We start from the raw sequence: 22794 nt of genomic DNA, 5'->3' as shown, positions 1-22794 counted from the left end.
AACATACTCGTTTGCAATATTATTGATAGTGAAAACTGTTTAGCTGCATCAGATGCCGTCTAATTTGTAGACTGAGACTCGAGCCCTAACCAATCTAAGACTAATTACAGCACCTACTGTTTAAAAACTTTAATTTACATTCATTCGAAGACGTTTGTCTTTCCATGAAGTGGCGAATAACACTAATAACATAATGACTTGAATTTTATGGTTTTTAAAGTTTTCAAAAATAATACCACGAAACCCTGCATTTCACGATGGATAATTGGTCCCAAATGGTGTGTACCATATCACCATCAGCATGTCTGTGCGCTCCAATTACTTCGACGTTCCTTAAGCGTTTCACGTCTGGGCTAAATAACTCACATGTCAAGAGCTGGGAAAATATTCATTCTTGGCCCTGTTGACGAACTAAAGTAAAGAAAGAACCAGAGTTAAAATTCCCCCGGCGACGTTATAGGCGGAGGGCTAACACTGGCGGACGTCGTTTGAACTGGAAATTTGGAAATCATCCCAGACTTTTCCCAAAATTCTCTCTCGTCATTCATTTTAATCAACTCAGGAAAAGCTACCAAAAATTAAATGCGAATGGGCAGAATCAGAATAGAATCACACGCCTCCCTAATTCAAGTCCAGTATGTATACATATATTTCACCTAACGTGTTTCCTGAAAGTTCTAATTAGACACATCTACACAGCAAATTGAGAATCCAACCAGCATCAGAATTATGTTTCAAGATGGGGATTTGAAACCAGAGCCTTGGAATGAATGGCCTCCCTTTGACTGCGGCACTTTTCTCTCAGTTCACTGAAAGCTATTCCCGTTAATTAGTCGATTATTATAGTAACGTTCCACTTACAGCAAAAAGCTTATGTTATTTTCAGTAATAAATATACAATGCGTTATCAACTGAAACATTAAGTCTGGAAGTTGTAATACGAAATATACAGATTTTGTAGGAATGTATCACTAACTACGCAGTTTCAGAGGAAACAAATTCTAAGGAAAGACTCTTAGAGGGTCTTAAGATTTACACCTGCTGTCTCTAGTGACACATAAGTAGGCTTGCAGTTCATTCTGTACTGCTAACTTGTCAGCAACATGTATTTGTTGTTTCAGTAATACGTTTTTGTACTATCTGAAATCATTTCCTTTGTCTCATAAGAAGGATTTTGAAAAACATGAGGAAGTGCATCAATTACCCGGTGTAGCTGAGGTCTCCAATAGACACTCTTCGTATTATACGTCTTTCACACTTCTTTGGTGGATGAATGTAAAATATTTAATTCTTAGGGAAGTAGTTACAGTTGTTCAGAAGTTAGAAAGTTGACGTTGTGGAAGAGCAAACAGCGTAACACTGGAAGAATCTATAGCTGCTCGGACGAGTACTATTGCATGTGAAGTAAGCCCCTACTCGTACGTACCCCTATGCAGAAAAATTAAAAGAAATCTGTTATTTGGATGTCACCATTTATTTTTCCACTTATTAAAAGTGGAATAGAACAGCTTGCATAAAAATATCCCGCAGAACAGTGACTTTTTCGGAAACCAGGACCAATCAATAGATTCACACTGTACTTCTGCATGCAACGAAAGTACTCAAAATCCTGTCCTCTCAGCTAAAATCATGTTCCATATGGAAAATATAAAGATGTTTTAAAACACTCTGGAGCTGTAAATCATGTACTGTCCTTCAGTAGGATAGAAACTGAACTCGTGCCCTTGTACATCAAACACCCTGGCAACAAACGTGCCTTATAATCCTAAAAATTTATTTACTGCTATCAACTAGTGGTTTCTTAACTTCTGCGCGTCAACAAATAGTAGTCATGAAACAAAGTCGAACAATTCCATTGTGGCATCTTGGAATACCAGGGACCAGCAAATGAATTTCGTAGGCGAATATCCTATTGAAAATACTCGGAAAGGTAAAGTTCGAAAATGAAAGATTATAAAATCGATTACGACTGCTCACAGTTTTACGCAAATTCTTTATGGATGCACGAGTTGCGTAAAGGGCTATTTGAAATATGAATACAACAAAAAATGAACATCTGCGTGTCTTTGTGTTAATGCAGATAAAAGCATCCTGCGTTTCTGACATTCAGTGAAAATGGTTGAGTATAAAATCTGAACCACCGTCGGGGGATAAATAAATGAAATCATCGTTCGATATCTATTGATATTCAACAACTTCAGGGTAAAAAGTCTGGTTTTTATTTGACACGCGGATAATAAAATCCTGAAATCATCAAGGCGAAACAAATATAAAGGTCAGCTGTCTCATATGCGTTGCTTATGCAATTTATTTTTACGTAATTTCACGGGATCTAGAGTGTCGCTTTGGATTTAGGTAACATTTTGACAACTGGTCGTACCTTCCTTTCTTGTTAATAAATGTTGTTCTGGCAACAGCGAGTGGATAGAATGTAGTATGTAGTATACAGTCTCACTTGCAAGTTACAATTTAGCAATTTAATCGTTTACAAATTGTAACGCTGAATTGAGACTGTACACTAAACTCTGTACCTCTCTGTTTTCTGGGCATTGCGGCATATCTGGTTTTGGCACTGCGTTAAGCATATTAAATGCTGCTCCGCATTACGCCTGCAGTGTTGTACACATGTGAGGTAGAGAAAGACGACGACTATCAGGATGTAAGAGGAACCTGTGTCTCGCTCCAAAACAGAACGAAAGTTATGAGTCACACGATGTGAGATCCTGTGATCGACTGTGCTTGATGTTTCAGGTGTTTGAAGTAGGGGTGGAATTTTATTTACTGAATTTAATAATTCTTATTGATAGCTTTAAAAAATTGTAGAAATCTTTTTTTTTCTCTCCACGTATGATCAAAGACCCGTCGCATGTTGATTTTAAATTCACCAGGTAATACGTCAGTACTAAAAGTTTTGTGTGAATGGACGGTGTACTTTCAGAACATTGACTGATAGTAGCGATCTTGCATGTGGGTCCAGCAAAGGGTTGTAAATAGCCACACTCGCCTGAAAGCGTCGGCGGTGGGAAACTGCGAGTTCAGTTGTATAAATGTTCGCGTGCCCCTCCGATATTTGACTTTGTACATTGATAATATGCCAGTAATATCAAATTCAGAAGGCTCGTGACAGTGAGAGAGCGTTTTAATTTCGCAGCTGTGGCCACACTGCTCGGCAGGTATAAATAGCCGCGATGTGATACGATGCGCACTGAATTTTTCGCTTGTCGCCGTGGGCTACGAGCGCCGTTCATGGCGAATAGCGCGCCGCCAACTGTTCAAACACGGGCTGCTGCGGGCTCGCTCTCCATAATACACGAGTGGGCGCGCCCTGTGTACCCACGCCATACTTACAGCCTCGTGACACATTCTGTAACCCAGACGCACCACCATGAGCACCACCCGCTCAAGTATTTTTCGTGGCACAGTCTAGCGACATGTTTTTGTGAGGATCAATTAAAGTAACCTAGTAACGGAATTAGAGCAAGTGAGTTCACGTGATATAGCTGTAAGGTCGTATACGCATGCAAAACGATTCAAACTTCCTGACAGAGGTTAAGCTTCGAGGAAGAGTTGAGAATCGTGTGCAGATAGCTCAGTTGGTAGCGTACTTGGCAGTGAAACGCAAAGCTTCCGAGTTTGTATATTGGTCCGGGACATAGTTTTAATGTGGCAGGAAATTTCAAATTAACACGCACTCCGTAGCAGAGAAGAAATGTTTCTGGATCCGATATTGTCTGACTACGCGGTCGGTGATTAGTGGCTGTAATCGTTGCAAGCTTCAAATGTCTAGCAATTTCTGTCTGGAATGATTTAAAATGGAATAACCATAGGAATCTAATCGGGGTCCAGCCTCATATTTATTGGAAGGATTCTAAGGAGGTGTAATTCACGCACTGCTTCGGTCACTGGAAAGACTCTCTTTTGGCCAGTTCTAGCAATCGACGGCCATCCAGGTCCCCATGCGCTGTTGCCATTTTTCGGGATGCACTCAGCCTCGTGATGCCAATTGAGGAGCTACTCGACCGAATAGTAACGGCTCCGGGCACAGAAAACCATCATAACGACCAGGAGAGTGGTGTGCTGACCACGCGCCCCTTCTATCCGCATCCTCAACTGAGGATGACGCGGCGGTCGGACGGTCCCGATGGGCCACTTGTGACCCGAAGACGGAGTGCTTTTTTACTGGAGGGTGCCACGGTCTTCATTCTAGAATACTGTTCGCAAATAGAACAGCAGAGGTACAACAGCGTCCCTTCACTACACATCAATTGGTGGCTTGCCGGAGCGCAGATGTAGGGAAAGACGTAAATCCTGAATGGCATATGACTTTATTTGTTATGTGGCTACCTGTGACAAAAACATCTTTCGGTTAAGAAAATTTAAATTGGCTGCTGTTTAACAAATATACCTTTTGTTCCTTCCGTAAAACAGCAGCATGTACTTCTTGATGTCTCTTACCACCTGAATGGGAGCTCCGTGCGAAATTGCTTTTATCACGACCTTAAACATACAAAGAAACATAACGTCATACTGCACCTTCGTTATGACGTTTTCTTATTGGCCTTGACTTAGGAAAACAGAGACGAAGTCGCGCTAAAGATTATGTCAGACAGAATTTCCAGTGGTTCGCAGTATAGATATATTATGAGTCAGAATTATTCACAATCCTTGTAGACTATGTGGTAATGTTGTGCTAGCCCTTTTACCAAGTAAATTAATACAATTTTCACAGATTAGCCAAATCGACAGTGCGGCACTCCGGGACATTTAGTTCAGCCGAGAGTTCATAGAATTATTGTGCTCTAGTTAGGCGATCAAAATTTTGTCTTCGTTAGTACGTGTAAAGGTATCTGTGGCCTAACACGGCATGAGGAATTTTCGAATTTCAAGATGTTTATTATTGATTGAGAAAGAATGTGCTCTCGTAATTTTCGAGATTTTTTGCAATTCAGGTCGAATTGTATGGCTAGAAACTGACACAGGTTTCTTCCCGTTTGGATTTGTTTTTCTCAAGGAATGTTGTTGAATTTCATGAACAGGGTGGAGAGGAGGGGGCGAGGTAACATAGCAGCATGCTCGTAACTAAGAACTGTACACGTAATGTATTGTGAAGAGCAATTTGTGTTCCAAACTTTCATTTGATTTCTGAGTTTCTTTTTAATGTACCCTTATCTTTAAAGAGGATGTACCTTCATGAAGCTTGAATGTATGCTCGACTGTATTTCTGGAAAAAATTAATTCAACCAGATTCATGGAATCAATCTGAGTCGTATCTAAAGTGTGCCCCTGGTATATATGAAATGCATGAAAGCTTTGCAACATTGCGCAGCAGCTCTGAATTGTCTCTTGGTCCTATAATTTTAGCCAAAGGTTTTCTGTTTCAAAGTAGGACACTTCTTAACTAATAACGACGTAAGTTGGACGACTGACGATTGACTAGTGTTGGGTCTTTCGTGCTTCCCTGTCAATTTTACTAGTAACTGCTGCGTTACAGCTTTTCATCTCAACACAAATGGTAATGTGTAACAGAAATTATCTGGTAAACTCGGTGGGACTATGTTTCAATAGTAAATCAACATAGAGATCATCCGATGGTTCACAGTCTACTTGAGGTGTAACTGTTCTGCTTTACTGGACGTAAAGGTGTTCAACAGAGCTCACTGTCAGCTGCTAAAGCATGCCTTTGAAACCGGGGTCACTAGTTCTATTTCTACCACCTTCTTCAGTTACCTGCATGAGGCGAAGTGTATCCTTTCCAGGCTAACCACCAATGTAAATTTCTTGACGGTGCGGACTTTTACCTACAAATACAGTCATTAGGTATCCACAACGGAATTCCACTCACGAATTCTGCCGTTCTTCATTGGGCATAAGAATTAGAATATACAAAGGGGAATCCACATAGCAGGTTCTTTTGGACTTGAGTGAGGCAGTTAATAATTGTTGATCAAACGACTTCATCAGTACAAAGGATAAAATGACTTTACTCAATAATTTTGTAGAACCTCTGGACCCAGTTTGGAGAAATTATTAAAAACAATGAAAATGACACCCAGCCTGTGTCACAATATCTTCTTAGATCCGTTTCAACATTGTACAACTTAACTCATCGTTTATACATCAACATCCGTGTACAGTGACTCCAGCAATGGTCTTTCTATTGGTAAAGGTAGTATTATAGAGAAGTCTGTGTAGTCTAATGCATTCATAACTATTTTATCTTAGTTACCAAGGGTCTCTTTACATCAAGTCCAATATTCGTAGAGAAGGAAGATATTCTTTCTCAACAAACATTATTTTTGTTACAACCGAAGACATTTTTGCCTCACATAGATTCTACAAATTTTAAATGATGTAGTCAAGAATTTTTCATCATCATCTCGAAAAAATGAAGTTACGTTACTATTTTTTTGTTTTGATTTACATGTCTGCAGTCCTGGTACACACTGAACATGTATCCGCGTGCTACAGTATCGTGGCGTGGGAATTTCGGTTGGCAGTAGCACTGCAGACATATACCTACAAACAAAAACAATTAATAATGTAACTTTATTTTTTGGCATAATAATTAGAACTTTATAACTAACTACCCCTTGTACTTAGAATAAACACGAAGTAGTACATTCATTTACTTATTTGATGGTCTGATAGATAGGCAGCAGTCTCAGCATATAGTATGATTTTTGTAATTTAACTGAAGTGAAAAAGAGCACAGCTCAATGTAATCCTTCGTGCAATACATGCAGCAGTGCCACATTTCAATAGGGCCAGCGAAATTAATGGTTGTCGTTAACGACAAATGACGTCCGTCCAAAACAGTGCGGCGCAGAAGATTTTTTTTTCACTGTTTACCACAGTTCAAATAAGAGAAAATCAGCAAAGTATATCGAACAAATAACGTCACACACTATTGAACTGAAGCCTATGAAGTTTGTAAACGTATACGGGAACTCTACCAAGGAACGCGTGACCAGAAATACGCGTGCCTTGTCAGTGTTTCTGATGGATGGCTACGTCAGACATTTCTGCCTCGATGAAATCCTGTTGCTGCCAGTTCTGTTGTCCTAGAAAATATTGTCCCGCAGCTCTGGCAACAGAAGAAAGGAGTCACTCGCGCTGCTGGTTCTCTTGTTCTGATAAATATGAAACAGGGCTCTAATTTTCCAACTTAGGTGTTATGCCGTTTTACTTGTTACCTATTCAGGGGTGAAACTTTCCCTGTGGCAACACGCCAATATCTCAGTGACGGTTACTTTCTACTGTGTGAAGTAATCAGTGTTAATTAGAACATGAGGAGATTTTTAATGATGCTATGTGGAGAAAGGCCGGCACCTGTAATCGTCGGGTAGCGTAGGTGACTCACAAAATTAAGGTCTTGGGTTAGAGTTCTGTCCGATGGATGATTGAAACTTCCAGAAATAATTATTATCTGTGGAAAATAATGGAGAAGATCTGAAAAATAACAAGTTGCCATTATGGATAATCTGCCAAATACTAATAAACTATGGCAGAACTCGAACCCCTACTTTAAGGGACAGCTACATTATCCTGTGACTTCGGTGGCCATTCATTTCTCACATGGCATCGATAAAAATGAGCTTACTGAAATTATACAGAGCTGGTATATATGTGAATGCATATATAATTTCTGCAATTAGAAATCATTTCTAACGACGAAATGTTTAAGAAAGTGATGTTACGCTCTACTGACAATATTCATTTCGATAGATCTTATAGTATTTCACTGAACTAACGTAAATTGTTCTATTAATCGGCAAAGCTTTTCCGCAAAACTTTGTGTCACGCATATATCTTACATTTTGCGTAAGATACAGTCTCTGACATTAGTAGAAACATCAACGTGCCAATTATTTTGTTATGAAATTTTAACTCACACACTGCGATTACAACAAAAGATATTGTAGAAAAGTTAAATTCCAAGAATTACTTGGTTGTTGGCGAACCTGTCAATAATGCTATGGTTAATGAATATGTTTGGATAAATAAAATAAAAACAGAAGTGGCTGGTCGGGCAAATTAGTTTGCGCCAAATTAATTACTTTCCTCACTGAAATGCAATTAAGTGTGGCTCATGCCCAGATGCAAGAATTATACTTTGTGGATTGCGTTTCTGGAGCAGTAAATGTAACTGTTTATTGTAGGCGATTCTGTTGAGCGAATGTAGAGTACAGCGTGTTTTTCGTCTTGTTGATGACGGCGAAAGAGAGAGAGAGAGGGAGAGAGAGAGAGAGAAAGAGTAAGAGAGGGAGGGATCGAGGAAGAAAGAGTGAAACCCAATGTTTCCCCATTCTCTAGACACCAGAGGGCCGTTGAGCTTTATCCGGCGGGCGAATCGCTATGTGCTCTCACTCCATTAGACACTACGGATAAGTTTTGGACTTAGCTTTTGATAAATGTGAGCAGAAAATAACTGTGCTTCACCACCTTTCCTTCCTCTTCCAGCCAAACACACTAGCAATGTGAACATATGATTGAGCGAGTGGTGCAGAAATATGATGCAGCAAAACGCATCCTACCGTATCAGGCAACAGCGTCATTCTGCTGCATCTGTCTGTAGTGTGATTTAATAACTGCTTTCGTGTTAGTGTATTTCTATAACCGTCATAAAACAACCTCGATAAATATTTGGCAAGAAGCTATAAAAATGATGTTCCGTGCAAATTTTGTCATGAGTATAAATGGTGAGTGTCAATGGTGCATATTACAGGATTTGCAATTGCCGAGGACGTTAACAGCTGGAACACCCAATGTGCAATGTCAGACACTTAAAATTCTAATGAGGCTGTCTTCTGCCGTTAGCGTTACTATTAGATATCTTAGGATAGTGTTCCAGCTGACTATTGTCCATTATCAAACTTGCCTGTGGAGACAGATAATCCTGTTACTAAAAAGGTAATCTGAAGTGAGCTCATTATTTGGTGGTTGAATATAGCAAAGTGAGATGAACATCCAAAGGTATTTATTCTTACGTAGAGTGAACATGATTTGTCATGTACTTCTGCTATGACTATGAGGTAGTTGATGCGATGCCATAAAATTGTTTTGATTAAAGTGAATGGTTGTTAAAGATATTGTTGTGTTTTTCGTTGTTATAGTCAAACATAAAACTAAAAGTAGAATTAAAAATGAGACTACAAAATTCTAATAAAGCCTACTACTTAGGAAAAAAGCATCTAATGTCTAAACTGCTGACAGGGAAGCTAAAAAGAAGCTAATAACGCAATCATCAGACCAATCTTAACCCATAGAGCAGAAACATGGAATTCAACTAAAACACCAATTATGAGTATTTGAAAACAAAGGTTATAGGAAAATCTTCACCCCATAATATGATAATTAATCACAAAGCTGGAAGAGAAGACACAACAACAAGCAACAATAAAAGCATAACAAATTCCAGGCCATCTTATGAGAATGAAAGAAGGTTTAGTGGTTTCAACTATATCAATCGAGAAGTCATTTGGTAAGAGACCACATGGGAGACCGAGGACAACATGGGCAAATGAAATTAACACAATATGCGAAGGGAAGGGCGTAAACAATTGGCTGAAAGCAGCACACAAGATAGAAGCATTCGGCGGTTACATGTTGGATAGGCACGCGAGCTTCGAGTCCCTTAGAAGACAAGAAGAAGAAAAAGAAGAAGAAGAAGAAGAAGAGGAAGAAGAAGAAACCTGTTGATAGTAACTAAAGTATTTCTCTCTACAAGCACCGCTGGGGCCTTCAAGCTTAACGTTCCCATATAGAGGCCGAAGCACCAACCTGTCTTGCTACTCCCTATAATGCACTACCATAACGTCTGATATTTATTGGGGCGCTGATAAACTATCTGATGATCTATGTTTCGGATCTCATACAACCGGATACAGAAGCTGCGCGCCGTCGCAGCAGTGCGACCTCGGCCAAGGAGTGGTGTAGAAAGTGACTGTGATGTACACATAGCTAGTTGATTCTAAGTATGTCTAATAAGTAGCTTATTATTCCATTCGCGCATTGGAGATGCTTAAGGTTTGTAAAAGTGGCATTTAGAAAAATACAGAAATAACTGGAAAAGTCCTAAGTGCTCGGTTCTTTTTCAAGGAGAATCAAAACTTGTTTACTGAAGACATTTTATACATTTTGATATATAATTGTAGTTTAATATACAACAATACTGAGCTAATGCTGTAGTGGAGGACAAATAAATTCTGCACCATGAATGGATCACTTGGGTAGCATGAAACTAATCTCATACGTATCTAATGGTAATAAAAGGAAACAATTGCCTTTTCAGACCATTAATAAAAATGTATCCCACAGGACTTCATACATTTTAGTCGCCTGATACATCAAACTTTATCGTTGTCATTACCAAGGAACAAGGGCTCTGGATGAGGCAGGGAGCACGAATATCAGCCGCCTCTTTTATTCGAAATCACGAGACAGAGTATCGCTTACAGCATCTTGCAGTAGATTTAGAAGAAACGACATTTGAGCTGCTTATGAAGATTTATTACTCTCATACGTAAAGATATTTTTATCATTGCGTGATACAAAATTTTTACGCCCTTAATACTTTCTTAATGTTATCGAAATTGTTGTCTGTGCCAGAAAAGCAATCTTTTATTTTAGAGGTTAGTATTTCAGATGTAGAGTGATAGTATTGTGTAAGGTACGATTGTGTGTTAGGTAACAAAACATATTTTTGTTAGTAAGACATTAAAGTAACTACCGTGTTACAGATCGCGTCACGTGAAAATAAAATTATGCGTATTACCTGCAAACAAACACAGAAAGATATGCTGAACATATCTCAGAAAGCATCTAGTCCTTGTGCGATACCTTTACCTGCAAATGAAGCACACTAATGTCTTTAATAACGACGATAGGGGATGCCACATAGGACTCGACCGATGTCTCCGAGGGAAAGATAGGTAGTCCTTGTTCTCTAGGGCAATCTTGCGACACGTATCAGCCCTCGTCGACGATCAGCCGATGGGGAATTAGTGTGTAACCTAATAACGGGAAGGTGATTACTTTCCGGAGCAGGAGATGAGGCAGTTCAATAGGGCTTTCGGGTCAGAGTCAATCGGTATCTGTTGGACCTACTGACCAACTGTCTCGCTCGCGTGAAACTTTTTTTCTAACTGTTGATAAAGCTTCCCAGTTTGGTACAAATTTTTATGTGGATACACGAAGGATACTCAGTGACGTATCGTAGCTGTTCCTTCGTGACGCCTCATGTGATAGTACTATAAATCTAATTAACACTCGCTACATCAAATATGCTCGGAAAAAAATGATGAAATTATGAGACGATTGTTTCGACCGCTATCTGCAGAAATAAGTAAGTTCTCGCATCTTATATTTGTCACCATACTCCTTACAAAGATATCTGCAGGTATACGTTCGATACAAATCTTTTACACACTTAGTGCTCTGGAGCTAGTATGAAACTCGGGAATTTGGTTTTTTGATCGCTAAAATGTCGACATCTACCACATAGAAATCATTTAAAGTTCGTTATGCGGCTAGAGCGACGCATAGTAAACATAATTATATCCTATGGAAATTCTTGAAGACACGTGCTGCAAATGTTCATATGTAACTGTCCGGTAGCACGTGCTTCACGTTGTTAAAAACAAACGGTGGCCAACTACACGAACGTTGTTCTCAACAGTATGAAGCACATGCTACCACACATGTGGACACTAATGCTTACAGTACATGTGTTAAATACCGTTTATGTAACATAATGATACGTACAGTGAACCGCTGAAGATGAGCGCGTGGTCTAATACCGGACAGCACAATACATTTAAATCAAATCCTACGCAGACGATGACGACTGTTTATTTATCAAAATCTGAAGTTCCTAAGTAGGATATAAAATGTGGATGGGATAGCTATGTTAAATACTTAATTGTGCTCGTGATTTTCATAAATAATTGTCAAGGTATTTAACGACAAAACACAGGTGCAGGACCATTGTCTTTGATTGGGTACCCCAAAGCCGATGTAGATCTCTAAGTTCCCATCTCCAATGGACGATTCGAAACGAAATTTGTGATGAGGAAGTAGCAGAATATTGCATGTAATGTGAGGCTAAAAAATAACTGACGTGTAAAGGGTGGATGTAGACGGAGTTTTATGCAGCAACGTACTTGAACGAAATTTAAAAGAGAGGCACACAGAGATATAAGAGAACGCAATAAATCACGTTCAGAAACAAACTGTGAAAGATTTCTCAGTAGATAGGGGAACTATCTGATCACTGGAAACGTTTCAAATTAAAAGTAATTATACTTTTACAGCGTTATATATAACTAAGCATAGTTCTATTACATCTCTTCTTTCCTGATAAATAAGTTTGTTTACCTAACGAACTGCGAATTTAAATTTCGTATTTGGGTGAATAGGTGTGTCAAAGCAGATACATTTGCACATTTTCAAAAACGGAGTAAAAACAAATGTGATTTGCAAGTAATGTCTTCTTGAGGTTCTCAAGGAAAATTTTCTACTTATTTTATTGGATATTTATCTGTGATTAAATATTCCCTAATGTATTACCCAAAAACTTCTGACACATTATTCTGACGGTAAATGATACACAATAAACAAAATGTGAACTATAAAGGAGAGTATATGGGAGTACATGGGAGTTGTTGCACGGAAGGATGTGTGGGACAAGGTAGCAGTGCTTTGCACACATTTTTATTGCCAGTTGTTCTCGTTCTCCAGAAAAAAAGCAAAGGTTCTCAAGCCTTTGTGAGAAGAGCTGCTAAAAGTTTGTCTAATTAACGTGTCCAGGTGCAAACGAACTTGTGGGACATATTCCTGGAAGGCTGAAACTTCATAGTGCAACTTTCAGCACTGGAAATGTCGTCCATTTCAGAAGACAGATATGCAGAAGCATATAAACAAAGAACTAAAAGATGTGGTAACAGGAGATTTATAGCATCTGTGAGAGTTTTTGCGGTTTTTATGAGCTGGAAACAACTTTTAATGGGTGATGTTCTGCAGCTGACCTCTGAGACACTAAACCAATTCATCATCATAGTGCTCAGTTTGTGATATTTAATTTACTGCTGGATTCACACTGGGTTCACGCTACGTAGACTTCAGTGAACATCGTGTTCCTATAGCACACTGACAAGAAGAAACTCTACTTTTGTTCAGTACAGTTACTGACACCACGGTTATAATTACTTCTCGTGGATCTGAGACAGATTATAGCACATAATGTTAATGTTAATATGTGGTCATCTAAGTGTACTGTATGTATAAGAGCGAAGAAATGGAAGGAAATGTAGCAACTCCTCAAATGTTAGTAGCGTGGGAAATCAGTAGTCACAAAAAAATTGATAAATACGAAACTATTTTAAAATGTTGGAGGAATGGCCCTCATCAAATACATACTGTTTGGGCTTTTTCGTGCTATTTTCCTTGGCTGGTGGCACAGCGTGTGGATTGAGTGTTGGCACAGCTTTTCCAGAAGAAGGAAACAGAGACTGCCGCTGTCTGCTGGTGTGGGAAGCGGAAAAAGCGTGTGCCCTTTAAGTGGGCCCGGAAAGCCACGGCTGTTACCTCGTCGATTGCGGCAGAGGGCCGTTTCCTTGGGCAACTTCGGCTGCGGCTGGAGCACACACACCAGCGCTTAGAGCTTGCTCTTGTTTCCTTTCGGCCACCGTCGCCCGTAACGCAAATAAAGGAACACCACTAGAAAAATTGTGGGAGAAGTGGCACAGCAGCAGATCTGCCCTGTCGTTCTCGAAAAATCTCTCGCTTGTAGTAAGTTAAAATAGTTTTAGAACTAGAACATTCAACAAAGTCAGTCACTGGCACGATGTCCTTCCAGCCTTTGCTTCTTGCCCAGATAGTATAACTCCTCTGACGAATCATTAGTGGCAGAAATTGGAACTAACTATGTCACTTGAAAAGACAAGAGAAAGAGAGGGAAAGTCATGTGTTGAGAGCAGTAGGCATTACGTTTTTAGTTCGCCACTGGTAATTATTTGAAAGATAAAATTTTGCTGATTCCACCCACTAAGAGTAAATAAATATAGGGCATCTTACAATTCATGCTACACATTTCTACCGGTTGTAGAGGGGACTCAATAGATCAAGGTTCACATGGGAACCATTGTCCGGAATCGTTATCCAGCGACGCTACAGAGCGACAGAATTCCAGGCGCCAGCTCCTGTCAATGTATGCATATACAGGGAGATTCTGTGATGATGTTACAAACTTTCAGGGATGTTGGGTAATGATAAATCTATCAATTTGAGGTAAGAGTTCCATTACCAGAAACCAACGAATCGAAAATTATGAGCGCAACTGTTCTGATACTTCCGATAGTGGAGTAAATGTACTGGTACCGTTGTTACTAAGATCTTAGGGTAGGCAACTTTCAGAGGTGGAAGTATGAACAATAAAAGAAGAAATGTCCAGTAAGCATGGGCTCTAAAGCGCATACCTTAAAGCTACGAGCATTTATTCAATAGAGGAGATGTGTTTCACAGTAGCGAAGATAAACAAGTGCTCATAGCTCCTCAGGACTGATTTTTAGAGCCAATGTTTGCTGGAATTTTTTCCTTGTTTTGGCCCATATTACCACCTCTGGACGTTGCGTGTCCTAAAGTCTTAGCAACAACGTTACCGGTACATGTATTCCACTGTCAAATGTATAAGAACGGTTTTTGCAGCCTCGATATTATGAAATAGTATGCTAATCGATTGATCCAGATATGCATTTTGAATCATTAATGCCTCGCTTTCCTTTGTTGCATGTTTCCTTAATTCGTATAATGAACTACCGTAAGAAGCTGATGCCATTTCATAAGTAAAGGAAGAATAGATACCAATAAATCTCTTAGCACCGACAGCAAAAATTGTTTAAAACAATAACTGAAGAATCACCCATGAAAAACAATTTCATCTTTCATTCCAAAGTAAGTAAACCAACATATAAAACTATCAAATTATAACAGAGTAAATGTATTAATAACAGTATAACATAATCTAATAATATTTGTGAATAGTGCGTAACATGAACCATATTGAAAACATTAAGTGTTATCTCATATTTCCGTGGAAATTACAATCACATACTGCTGGAAATAAATATTGCATTTTACTTAAATTAATGAAAACTCACATTAATTTGCATTGCTTGTGTATAACAGTAAAGGCAAAAAAAATAACTGTAAAGTTATCGGAAAAAATTACGTTCCGCGTGAAAACATCAAAACTTCATTGAGGTTGCGGGTCGCCTTGCAGGTGCTTGATTTAGCAAAACCTTTGTACAGATTAGTTTTTTTGTTGATTCGAACAGCAGAAGGGTCTGGGTGCTTAATATTTCGAAAATTTAAAATAATGGTCACCCTAGCGGGTTTATACTATATGTGTTGCCCAACACCTTTAAGATACCAGAATTACTTTCACTGAAGTTTAGTATTTCCTTTGTTGCTTAGTTAAAAGGATTACTGCTAAGTAACATATTTGTAATAGTGTTTTAGAGGTACATGATATGAATGTTGATATTTCAGACAGTACTAAAAATATTTTTTAAGTGTCCATACGTTCTAAACACCCTCGTCATTTTTGTGTCAGCAGAATTAATCAGGCTCATTATTCATCAGTTCAAATTTCTCAGTAGGATTACACCGGTAACCTACAGCAGCAGACACCTGCACATACATAAGCCTGGTATATACATACTAATTTTATAAAATTTATACGTTTTTTTACTATTAACTGTACTGAAATATTTGCATGTATAATAATCAAATCTGACAGTTGTTACTGATGTGTTTAAACTACAGTTGGTTATAAGACCTCGAAATGAAAAGCCAATGTAAATAAATAAATAAAAAGTTGTAACCTCGTAGCATTTGCAGCACTTACGTGTAGTTTCTATGCCAACCGATCTGATTATGTGTTTAATATGAAGTAAAACTGCAAACGCGTCGTAATTACGATGGTTTGTTGTTATAACATAAAAATTGGGTACGATTTTGTCGTTTGGGAGGAAATGATGACGTACCAATATAATTCAGTAGTGGATTATAACTGTCCATATTATCGTGTCACAGACTTTGGCTAATTACACACCATTTTCAGTAAAAATTCTCTTTGTAGTGTAGTCACCATTTTTAGTGTCAAGGATAAATGCGTTTGACCAAAATCGGTTGAGAAGTCGACGACAGTCTAAGTAAAACTGAGAAAACGTTCGTCTACAAGAGATACTTTAAAAATAAAGAGTAAACGACACACATTTCGGTATTTACAGGGCTAGAATGAGAAAACAATACCAGGTGCTTGCATGCTGTACTCGCACTGTGGTCTAACATACTTCGACCAAACAAATACACTCCGGACACTGCAGAGAAGCTCCATAAAATACTGAATAAAGCAATTATTTATGCGATCGACATCATTTTTCTCCTCAAAGTTTGAAAATCTGATTGTAGGCGTACTATTCCGACATAAGTACAAAGGAACAAATTGTTTCTATTTCTCATTTTTTTCCAGTTCTTCCGCAGTAGACTGTCAAAATAGAACTTTTCTTGGTTTATTGTATATGCATACAATTTAAAGCTTGTGTCATCTCTTTGATGACTGATCTTCAGAACTTTTGAGTAAACTGACGAGATGCGGATTATAATTGAGAATCCGACGTGTGAGTCCAGGCAGCGTGAAGTTAGGTGTCCGCGATCTCCGTGGTCTCGGGGTCTGAGCGTTCCTCCACTACGGTGTCCAGCTCCAGCGAGGGGAAACCACGGCTGAGCGCCCTCTCGCTCCTTAGGCTCACGGCGCGCGACGAACGGTCCGACCCTGTAAAATAGCGAGCATTCATTTATTGCAGCTCATTTACACTGAAACACCAGAGAAACTGTTAGAGGCATGCGTGTTCAAATACAGATATATGTAAACAGGTAGAATAGAGTGCTGCGATCGGCAACGCCTACAGGGTGTTACAAAAAGGTAAGGCCAAACTTTCAGGAAACATTCCTCACACACAAATAAAGAAAAGATGTTATGTGGACATGTGTCCGGAAACGCTTATTTACATGTTAGAGCTCGTTTTAGTTTCGTCAGTATGTACTGTACTCCGACGAATCACCGCCAGTTGGCCCAATTGAAGGAAGGTAATGTTGACTTCGGTGCTTGTGTTGACATGCGACTCATTGCTCTACAGTACTAGCATCAAGCACATCAGTACGTAGCATCAACAGGTTAGTGTTCATCACGAACGTGGTTTTGCAGTCAGTGCCATGTTTACAAATGCGGAGTTGGCAGATGCCCATTTGATGTATGGATTAGCACGGGGCAACAGCCGTGGCGCGGTACGTTTGTATCGAGACAGATTTCCAGAAGGTAGGTGTCCCGATAGGAAGACGTTCGAAGCAATTGATCGGCGTCTTAGGGCACACAGAACATTACAACCTATGACTCGCGATTGGGGAAGACCTAGAACGACGAGGACACCTGCAATGAACGAGGCAATTCTTCGTGCAGTTGACGATAACCCTAATGTCAGCGTCAGAGAAGTTGCTGCTGTACAAGGTAACGTTGACCACGTCACTGTATGGAGAGTGCTACGGGAGAACCAGTTGTTTCCGTACCATTACAGCGTTTGCAGGCACTATCAGCAGCTGATTGGCCTCCACGGGTACACTACTGCGAATGGTTCATCCAACAATGTGTCAATCCTCATTTCAGTGCAAATGTTCTCTTTACGGATGAGGCTTCATTCCAACGTGATAAATTTGTAAATTTTCACAATCAACATGTGTGGACTGACGAGAATTCGCATGCAATTGTGCAATCACGTCATCAACATAGATTTTCTGTGAACGTTTGGGCAGGCATTGTTGGTGATGTCTCGATTGGACTCCATGTTCTTCCACCCACGCTCAATGGAGCACGTTATCATGATTTCATACGGGATACTCTACTTGTGCTGCTAGAACATGTGCCTTCACAAGTACGACAAAACATGTGGTTCATGCACGATGGAGCTCCTGCACATTTCAGTCGAAGTGTTCGTACGCTTCTCAGCAACAGATTCGGTGACCGATGGATTGGTAGAGGCGGACAAATTTCATGGCCTCCACGCTTTCCTGACCTCAATCCTCTTGACTTTCATTTATGGGGGCATTTGAAAGCTCTTGTCTACGCAACCCCGGTACCAAATGTAGAGACTCTTCGTGCTCGTATTGTGGTCGGCTGTGATACAATACGCCATTCTCCAGTGCTGCATCAGCGCATCAGGGATTCCTTGCGACGGAGGGTGGATGCATGTATCCTCGCTAACGGAGGACATTTTGAACATTTCCTGTAACAAAGTGTTTGAAGTCACGCTGGTAGGTTCTGTTGCTGTGTGTTTCCATTCCATGATTAATGTGATTTGAAGAGAAGTAATAAAATGAGCTCTAACATGGAAAGTAACCGTTTCCGGACACATTTCCACATAACATATTTTCTTTCTTTGTGTGTGAGCAATGTTTCCTGAAAGTTTGGCCGTATATTTTTGTAACACCCTGTATTCAAAACAAGTGTCTGGCACATCTGTCAGATCGGCTACTGCTGCTACAATGGCAGGTTATCAACATATAAGTGAGATTAAACGCGGTGTTGTAGTTGGCACACGAGCGATGGTACACAGCATCTTGGAGGTAGCGATGAAGTGGGGATTTTTCCGTACTAGCGTTTCATGAATGTACCGTTAATCTCAGATACCCGACAAAACATCAAATCTCCGACATCGCTGAGGGAGAAAAAGATCCTGCAAGAATGGGACCAACGGCGACTGAAGAGAATCTTTCAACGTGACAGAAGTGCAACCCTTCCGCAAACTGCTGCAGATTTCTAAGCTGGGCCATCAACAAGTGTCAGCGTGCGAACCATTCAACGAAACATCATCGACATGGGCTTTCGGAGCCGAAGGTCCACACTTGTACACTTGATGACTGCACACGCCTCGCCTGTGCCCGTCAACGCCGACCTCGGACTGTTGATGACTGGAAACATGTTGCCTGGTCGGACGAATCTCGTTTCAGATTGTATCGAATGGATGAACGTGTACGGGTATGGAGACAACCTCATGAATCCATGGACCGTGCATGTCAGCAGGGGACTCTTCAAGGTGGTGGAGGCTCTGTAATGGTGTGGGGAGTGTGCAGTTGGAGTGACATGGGACCCTAATACGTCTAGATACGACTCTGGCAGGTGACAGGTACATAATCGTCCTATCTGATCACCTGCATCCATTCACGTCCATCGTGCATTTCGGAGGACTTGGGCAATTCCAGCAAGACAATGAAACACTCTACACGTTTAGAATAGCTACAAAGTGATTCCAGGAACGCTCTCCTGATTTTAAACTCTTCCGCTTGCGTTTATCTTGGATATCTTGCAATGTGGTGTTCAGAAGAGACCTCCACCCTCTCGTAATCGTACGGATTTACGGACAGCCCTCCAGGATTCATGGTGTCAATTCTCTCCAGCACTACTTCAGACTTTAGTCGAGTCCATGTCATGTCGTGTTGCGGCATTTCTGCGTGCTCTCTGGGGCCCTACACGATATTAGGCAGGTGTACCAGTTTCTTTGGCTCTTCAGTGTATTACAATGCAAAATGTAAAGCAAGACATTACAGATGAGTAAGACAGTGTCAAAAATGGAACTCTGCTACGACAGCACTCGCAGCCTGTAGGACGAGAGTTCCGAATTCTTTTGTATTTTAGAGCACATTTTACATTATCGAACGGGTGGCAGGCACCGTTTGTTTCTACAGGTAAATTTTTAGATGGCACAGCTGACAACACACATAATATAGAAAAAAACTATTTCAAAAAGCTATTGTTTACATTCTTACGTAAAATGGGTACAATGCAGACCGTTAAAATTGAAATACATCGAAGCTGGCATGTAACACCGTCAAATCTGCATTTGCTTTCATATGCAAATAATTAGCGTTTTGGGGCAACCGCACAAAATACGTAGGGGTAACGCCATTGTCATCGACTATATATATGCTTTCATTCAGAAATCGTATTTGAACGTTGGTGGTTACTTTAGAATATCGTGTCGAAGAAGAAACGTATGCCAGAACGTGTCGGAATCAAACAGTGGTAGGTTCGTGGTCTATCGCTCCGCGATATTGCTGTTCGCTTTAAATATTGTTCAGATGTGTGTGAAATCTTGTGGGACTTAACTGCTAAGGTCATCAGTCCCTAAGCTTACATACTACTTAACCTAAATTATCCTAAGGACAAACACACACACCCATGCCCGAGGGAGGACTCGAACCTCCGCCGGGACCAGCCGCACAGTCCATGACTGCAGCGCCTGAGACCGCTCGGCTAATCCCGCGCGGCAGCTCGCTTTATCTGGAATCTCATAACTGTGCTGGTATGACATCCACATCTACATCTACTTGATTACTCTGCTATTCACAATAAAGTGCTTGGCAGAGGGTTCAGTGAACCACCTTCAAGCTGTCTCTCTACCGTTCCACTCTCGAAAGACACGCGGGAAAAACGAGCACTTAAATTTTTCTGTGCGAGCCCTGATTTCTCTTATTTTATCGCGATGATTGTTTCTCCCTATGTAGGTCGGTGCTAACAGAATGTTTTCGCAATCGTAGGAGAAAACTGGTGATTGAAATTTCATGAGAAGATCCCGTCGCAACGAAAAACGCCTTTGTTTTAATGATTGCCATTCCAATTCACGTATCATGTCTGTGACACTATCTCCCCTATTTCGCGACAATACAAAACGAGCTGCCCTTCTTTGTACTTCTGCGATGTCATCCGTCAGTCCCACCTGATGCGGATCCCACACCGCACAGCAATACTCCAGAATAGGGCAGACAAGCGTGGTCTAAGCAGTCTCTTTAATAGACCTGTTGCACCTTCAGATTTGTATGACTTATCGCGTAATCGAAATTTAGCTGATTTCATTTAGTACTCATCTGAATAACTACACACTTTTCACATCGATGGTTTCAGGGGGACGATACTCACTCGACGCAGTGCGAGATATCAAAGCCTAGTGACGAAGAGGACAAATACACTGACGGAAAAAAAGCGCCCCCAAGACCAATTGTGCGACATAAATAGTATTTGGTAGGCATGTTTCCACATCAGAAAGATGATTTCTATTCAGATTTTACGCCAATCGCGTAAGAGTGGGATGAGGATGCAAATCAGGTTTCCTTTAACTGCACGCTGTAGCGGTTGTGAGCGTTAGTTACCTTTGAGACTTGGCGTGATGAGTTGATGTTAGTCAAGAACGCTTTTAAAGCGACAAAGACTCCATTATCATCACCTCACTGAGTTTGAACGGGGTCTTGTATTGGGGCTACGAGAAGGTGGACGTTGCTTCTGCGATGTTGCAGAAAAACATGGCAGGAGTGTAGTCACGGTACTTGATTACTAGCAGTGGTGGTCACGGGACTGTACGGTCGCCAGAAGACCGGGCTCGCGACAGCCACGTCGCACTACCGAGAGGGAAGGCTATGATATAAGGCGTATGGAGAACAAGACGAGGGTTCTTCTCAAGGACGCAGATTTACCGGAGGGTGACGCTAGAAATTGTTACCCCAAGGTCCGGTACCGCCTAGACTATATGGACTCTCGAAGGTTCACAAAGAGGGGGTACCATTACGCCCCATTGTCAGCAACATCAGGGCACCTACAGATTTGTTGGCCAAATACCTGACAGGAATATTAAGTCCTTATGTGGGTGAATGCCCTCATCACATCCGTAATTCCGTGGATTTTGTTAAACGCCTTGATAGCTTCAGGTTGGATGAGTCAGATATCATGGTGAGTTTTGACGTTGTTTCCTTGTTTACGAGGGTACCCCTGCGAGAGTCGCTAGAGTTGATTGGTCAGAGGTTTGACGAGAATACCACTGAACTTTTTAGGCATGTCTTGACTTCCACGTATTTTCTTTTTAATGGAGAATACTACGAACAAACGGAAGGAGTCGCCATGGGTAGCCCACTCTCACCGATGGTAGCGAATTTGTACATGGAGAACTTCGAGGAGGAAGCCCTGTCGTCATCCGAATGGAAACCTACTTGTTTTTTTTCCGTTACGTGGACGACACGTTCGTCATCTGGCCACATGGTATGGATAAACTCCTTGACTTCCTTACACATCTAAACTCCATACACCCCAACATCAAATTCACTATGGAGACTGAAACGGAGGGTAAATTACCTTTCCTTGACGTCTTGGTCAGGAGAAGGGCTGACGGCACCCTATGTCATGGGGTGTATCGAAAGACAACACACACTGATCTGTATTTGCACGCAGACAGCTGCCACCACCCTTTACAGAGGAATGGGGTACTTAAAACTCTAGTACATAGGGCGCGCACTATCTCTGACACAGAGAGTCTACCCCAGGAATTGGAATATCTGAGAACTGTATTTCGAAAAAATGGGTACTCAGAGTGGCAGATCCAACGTGTTCTCCGCCCAACCACTGCATCACAACCTGTTGAGATGGATGAAGTCACGAGGGAGGAGGTAGGCACTGCATTTATTCCATACACAGGCGCACTCTCGGGGAAAATCGCCCGCATTCTGAAGAAACACCGGGTCGGAACTGTGTTTTGTCCTCCGAATAAAACTCTTGCACTGGTGGGGACCGCCAAAGATGACCTCGGTTTGAGGAAGGCCGGCGTGTACCAGATTCCGTGTCAATGTGGCAAGTCGTATATTGGTCAGACGATGCGTACCGTCGAGGATCGATGCCGTGAACACCAGAGGCACACTCGA

General features: G+C 40.9%; 2 protein-coding genes across 2 annotated transcripts in view; one reads left to right on the top strand and one right to left on the bottom strand.

Moving 5' to 3' along the window:
* LOC126298301 (uncharacterized) overlaps window positions 1-9699 on the top strand; it is a 51950-nt gene extending 42251 nt beyond the window's left edge. Inside the window, exon 2 of the mRNA XM_049989598.1 lies at window positions 9419-9699. Coding sequence (XP_049845555.1) covers window positions 9419-9699 — 281 coding nt within the window. The remainder of the gene's footprint in view (window positions 1-9418) is intronic.
* Window positions 9700-14920: 5221 nt separating this feature from the next.
* Window positions 14921-22794, bottom strand: part of LOC126298964 (uncharacterized) — a 1082841-nt gene continuing 1074967 nt past the window's right edge. Inside the window, exon 5 of the mRNA XM_049990584.1 lies at window positions 14921-16834. Within this exon, the coding sequence (XP_049846541.1) occupies window positions 16701-16834 (134 nt within the window). The 3' untranslated portion in view covers window positions 14921-16700. The remainder of the gene's footprint in view (window positions 16835-22794) is intronic.

This window comes from Schistocerca gregaria, chromosome X, assembly GCF_023897955.1.
Source record: "Schistocerca gregaria isolate iqSchGreg1 chromosome X, iqSchGreg1.2, whole genome shotgun sequence".
NCBI lineage: Eukaryota > Metazoa > Arthropoda > Insecta > Orthoptera > Acrididae > Schistocerca > Schistocerca gregaria.
Note: the sequence above shows the minus strand (reverse complement) of the source record. Positions and strands in the feature narration are given on the sequence as shown.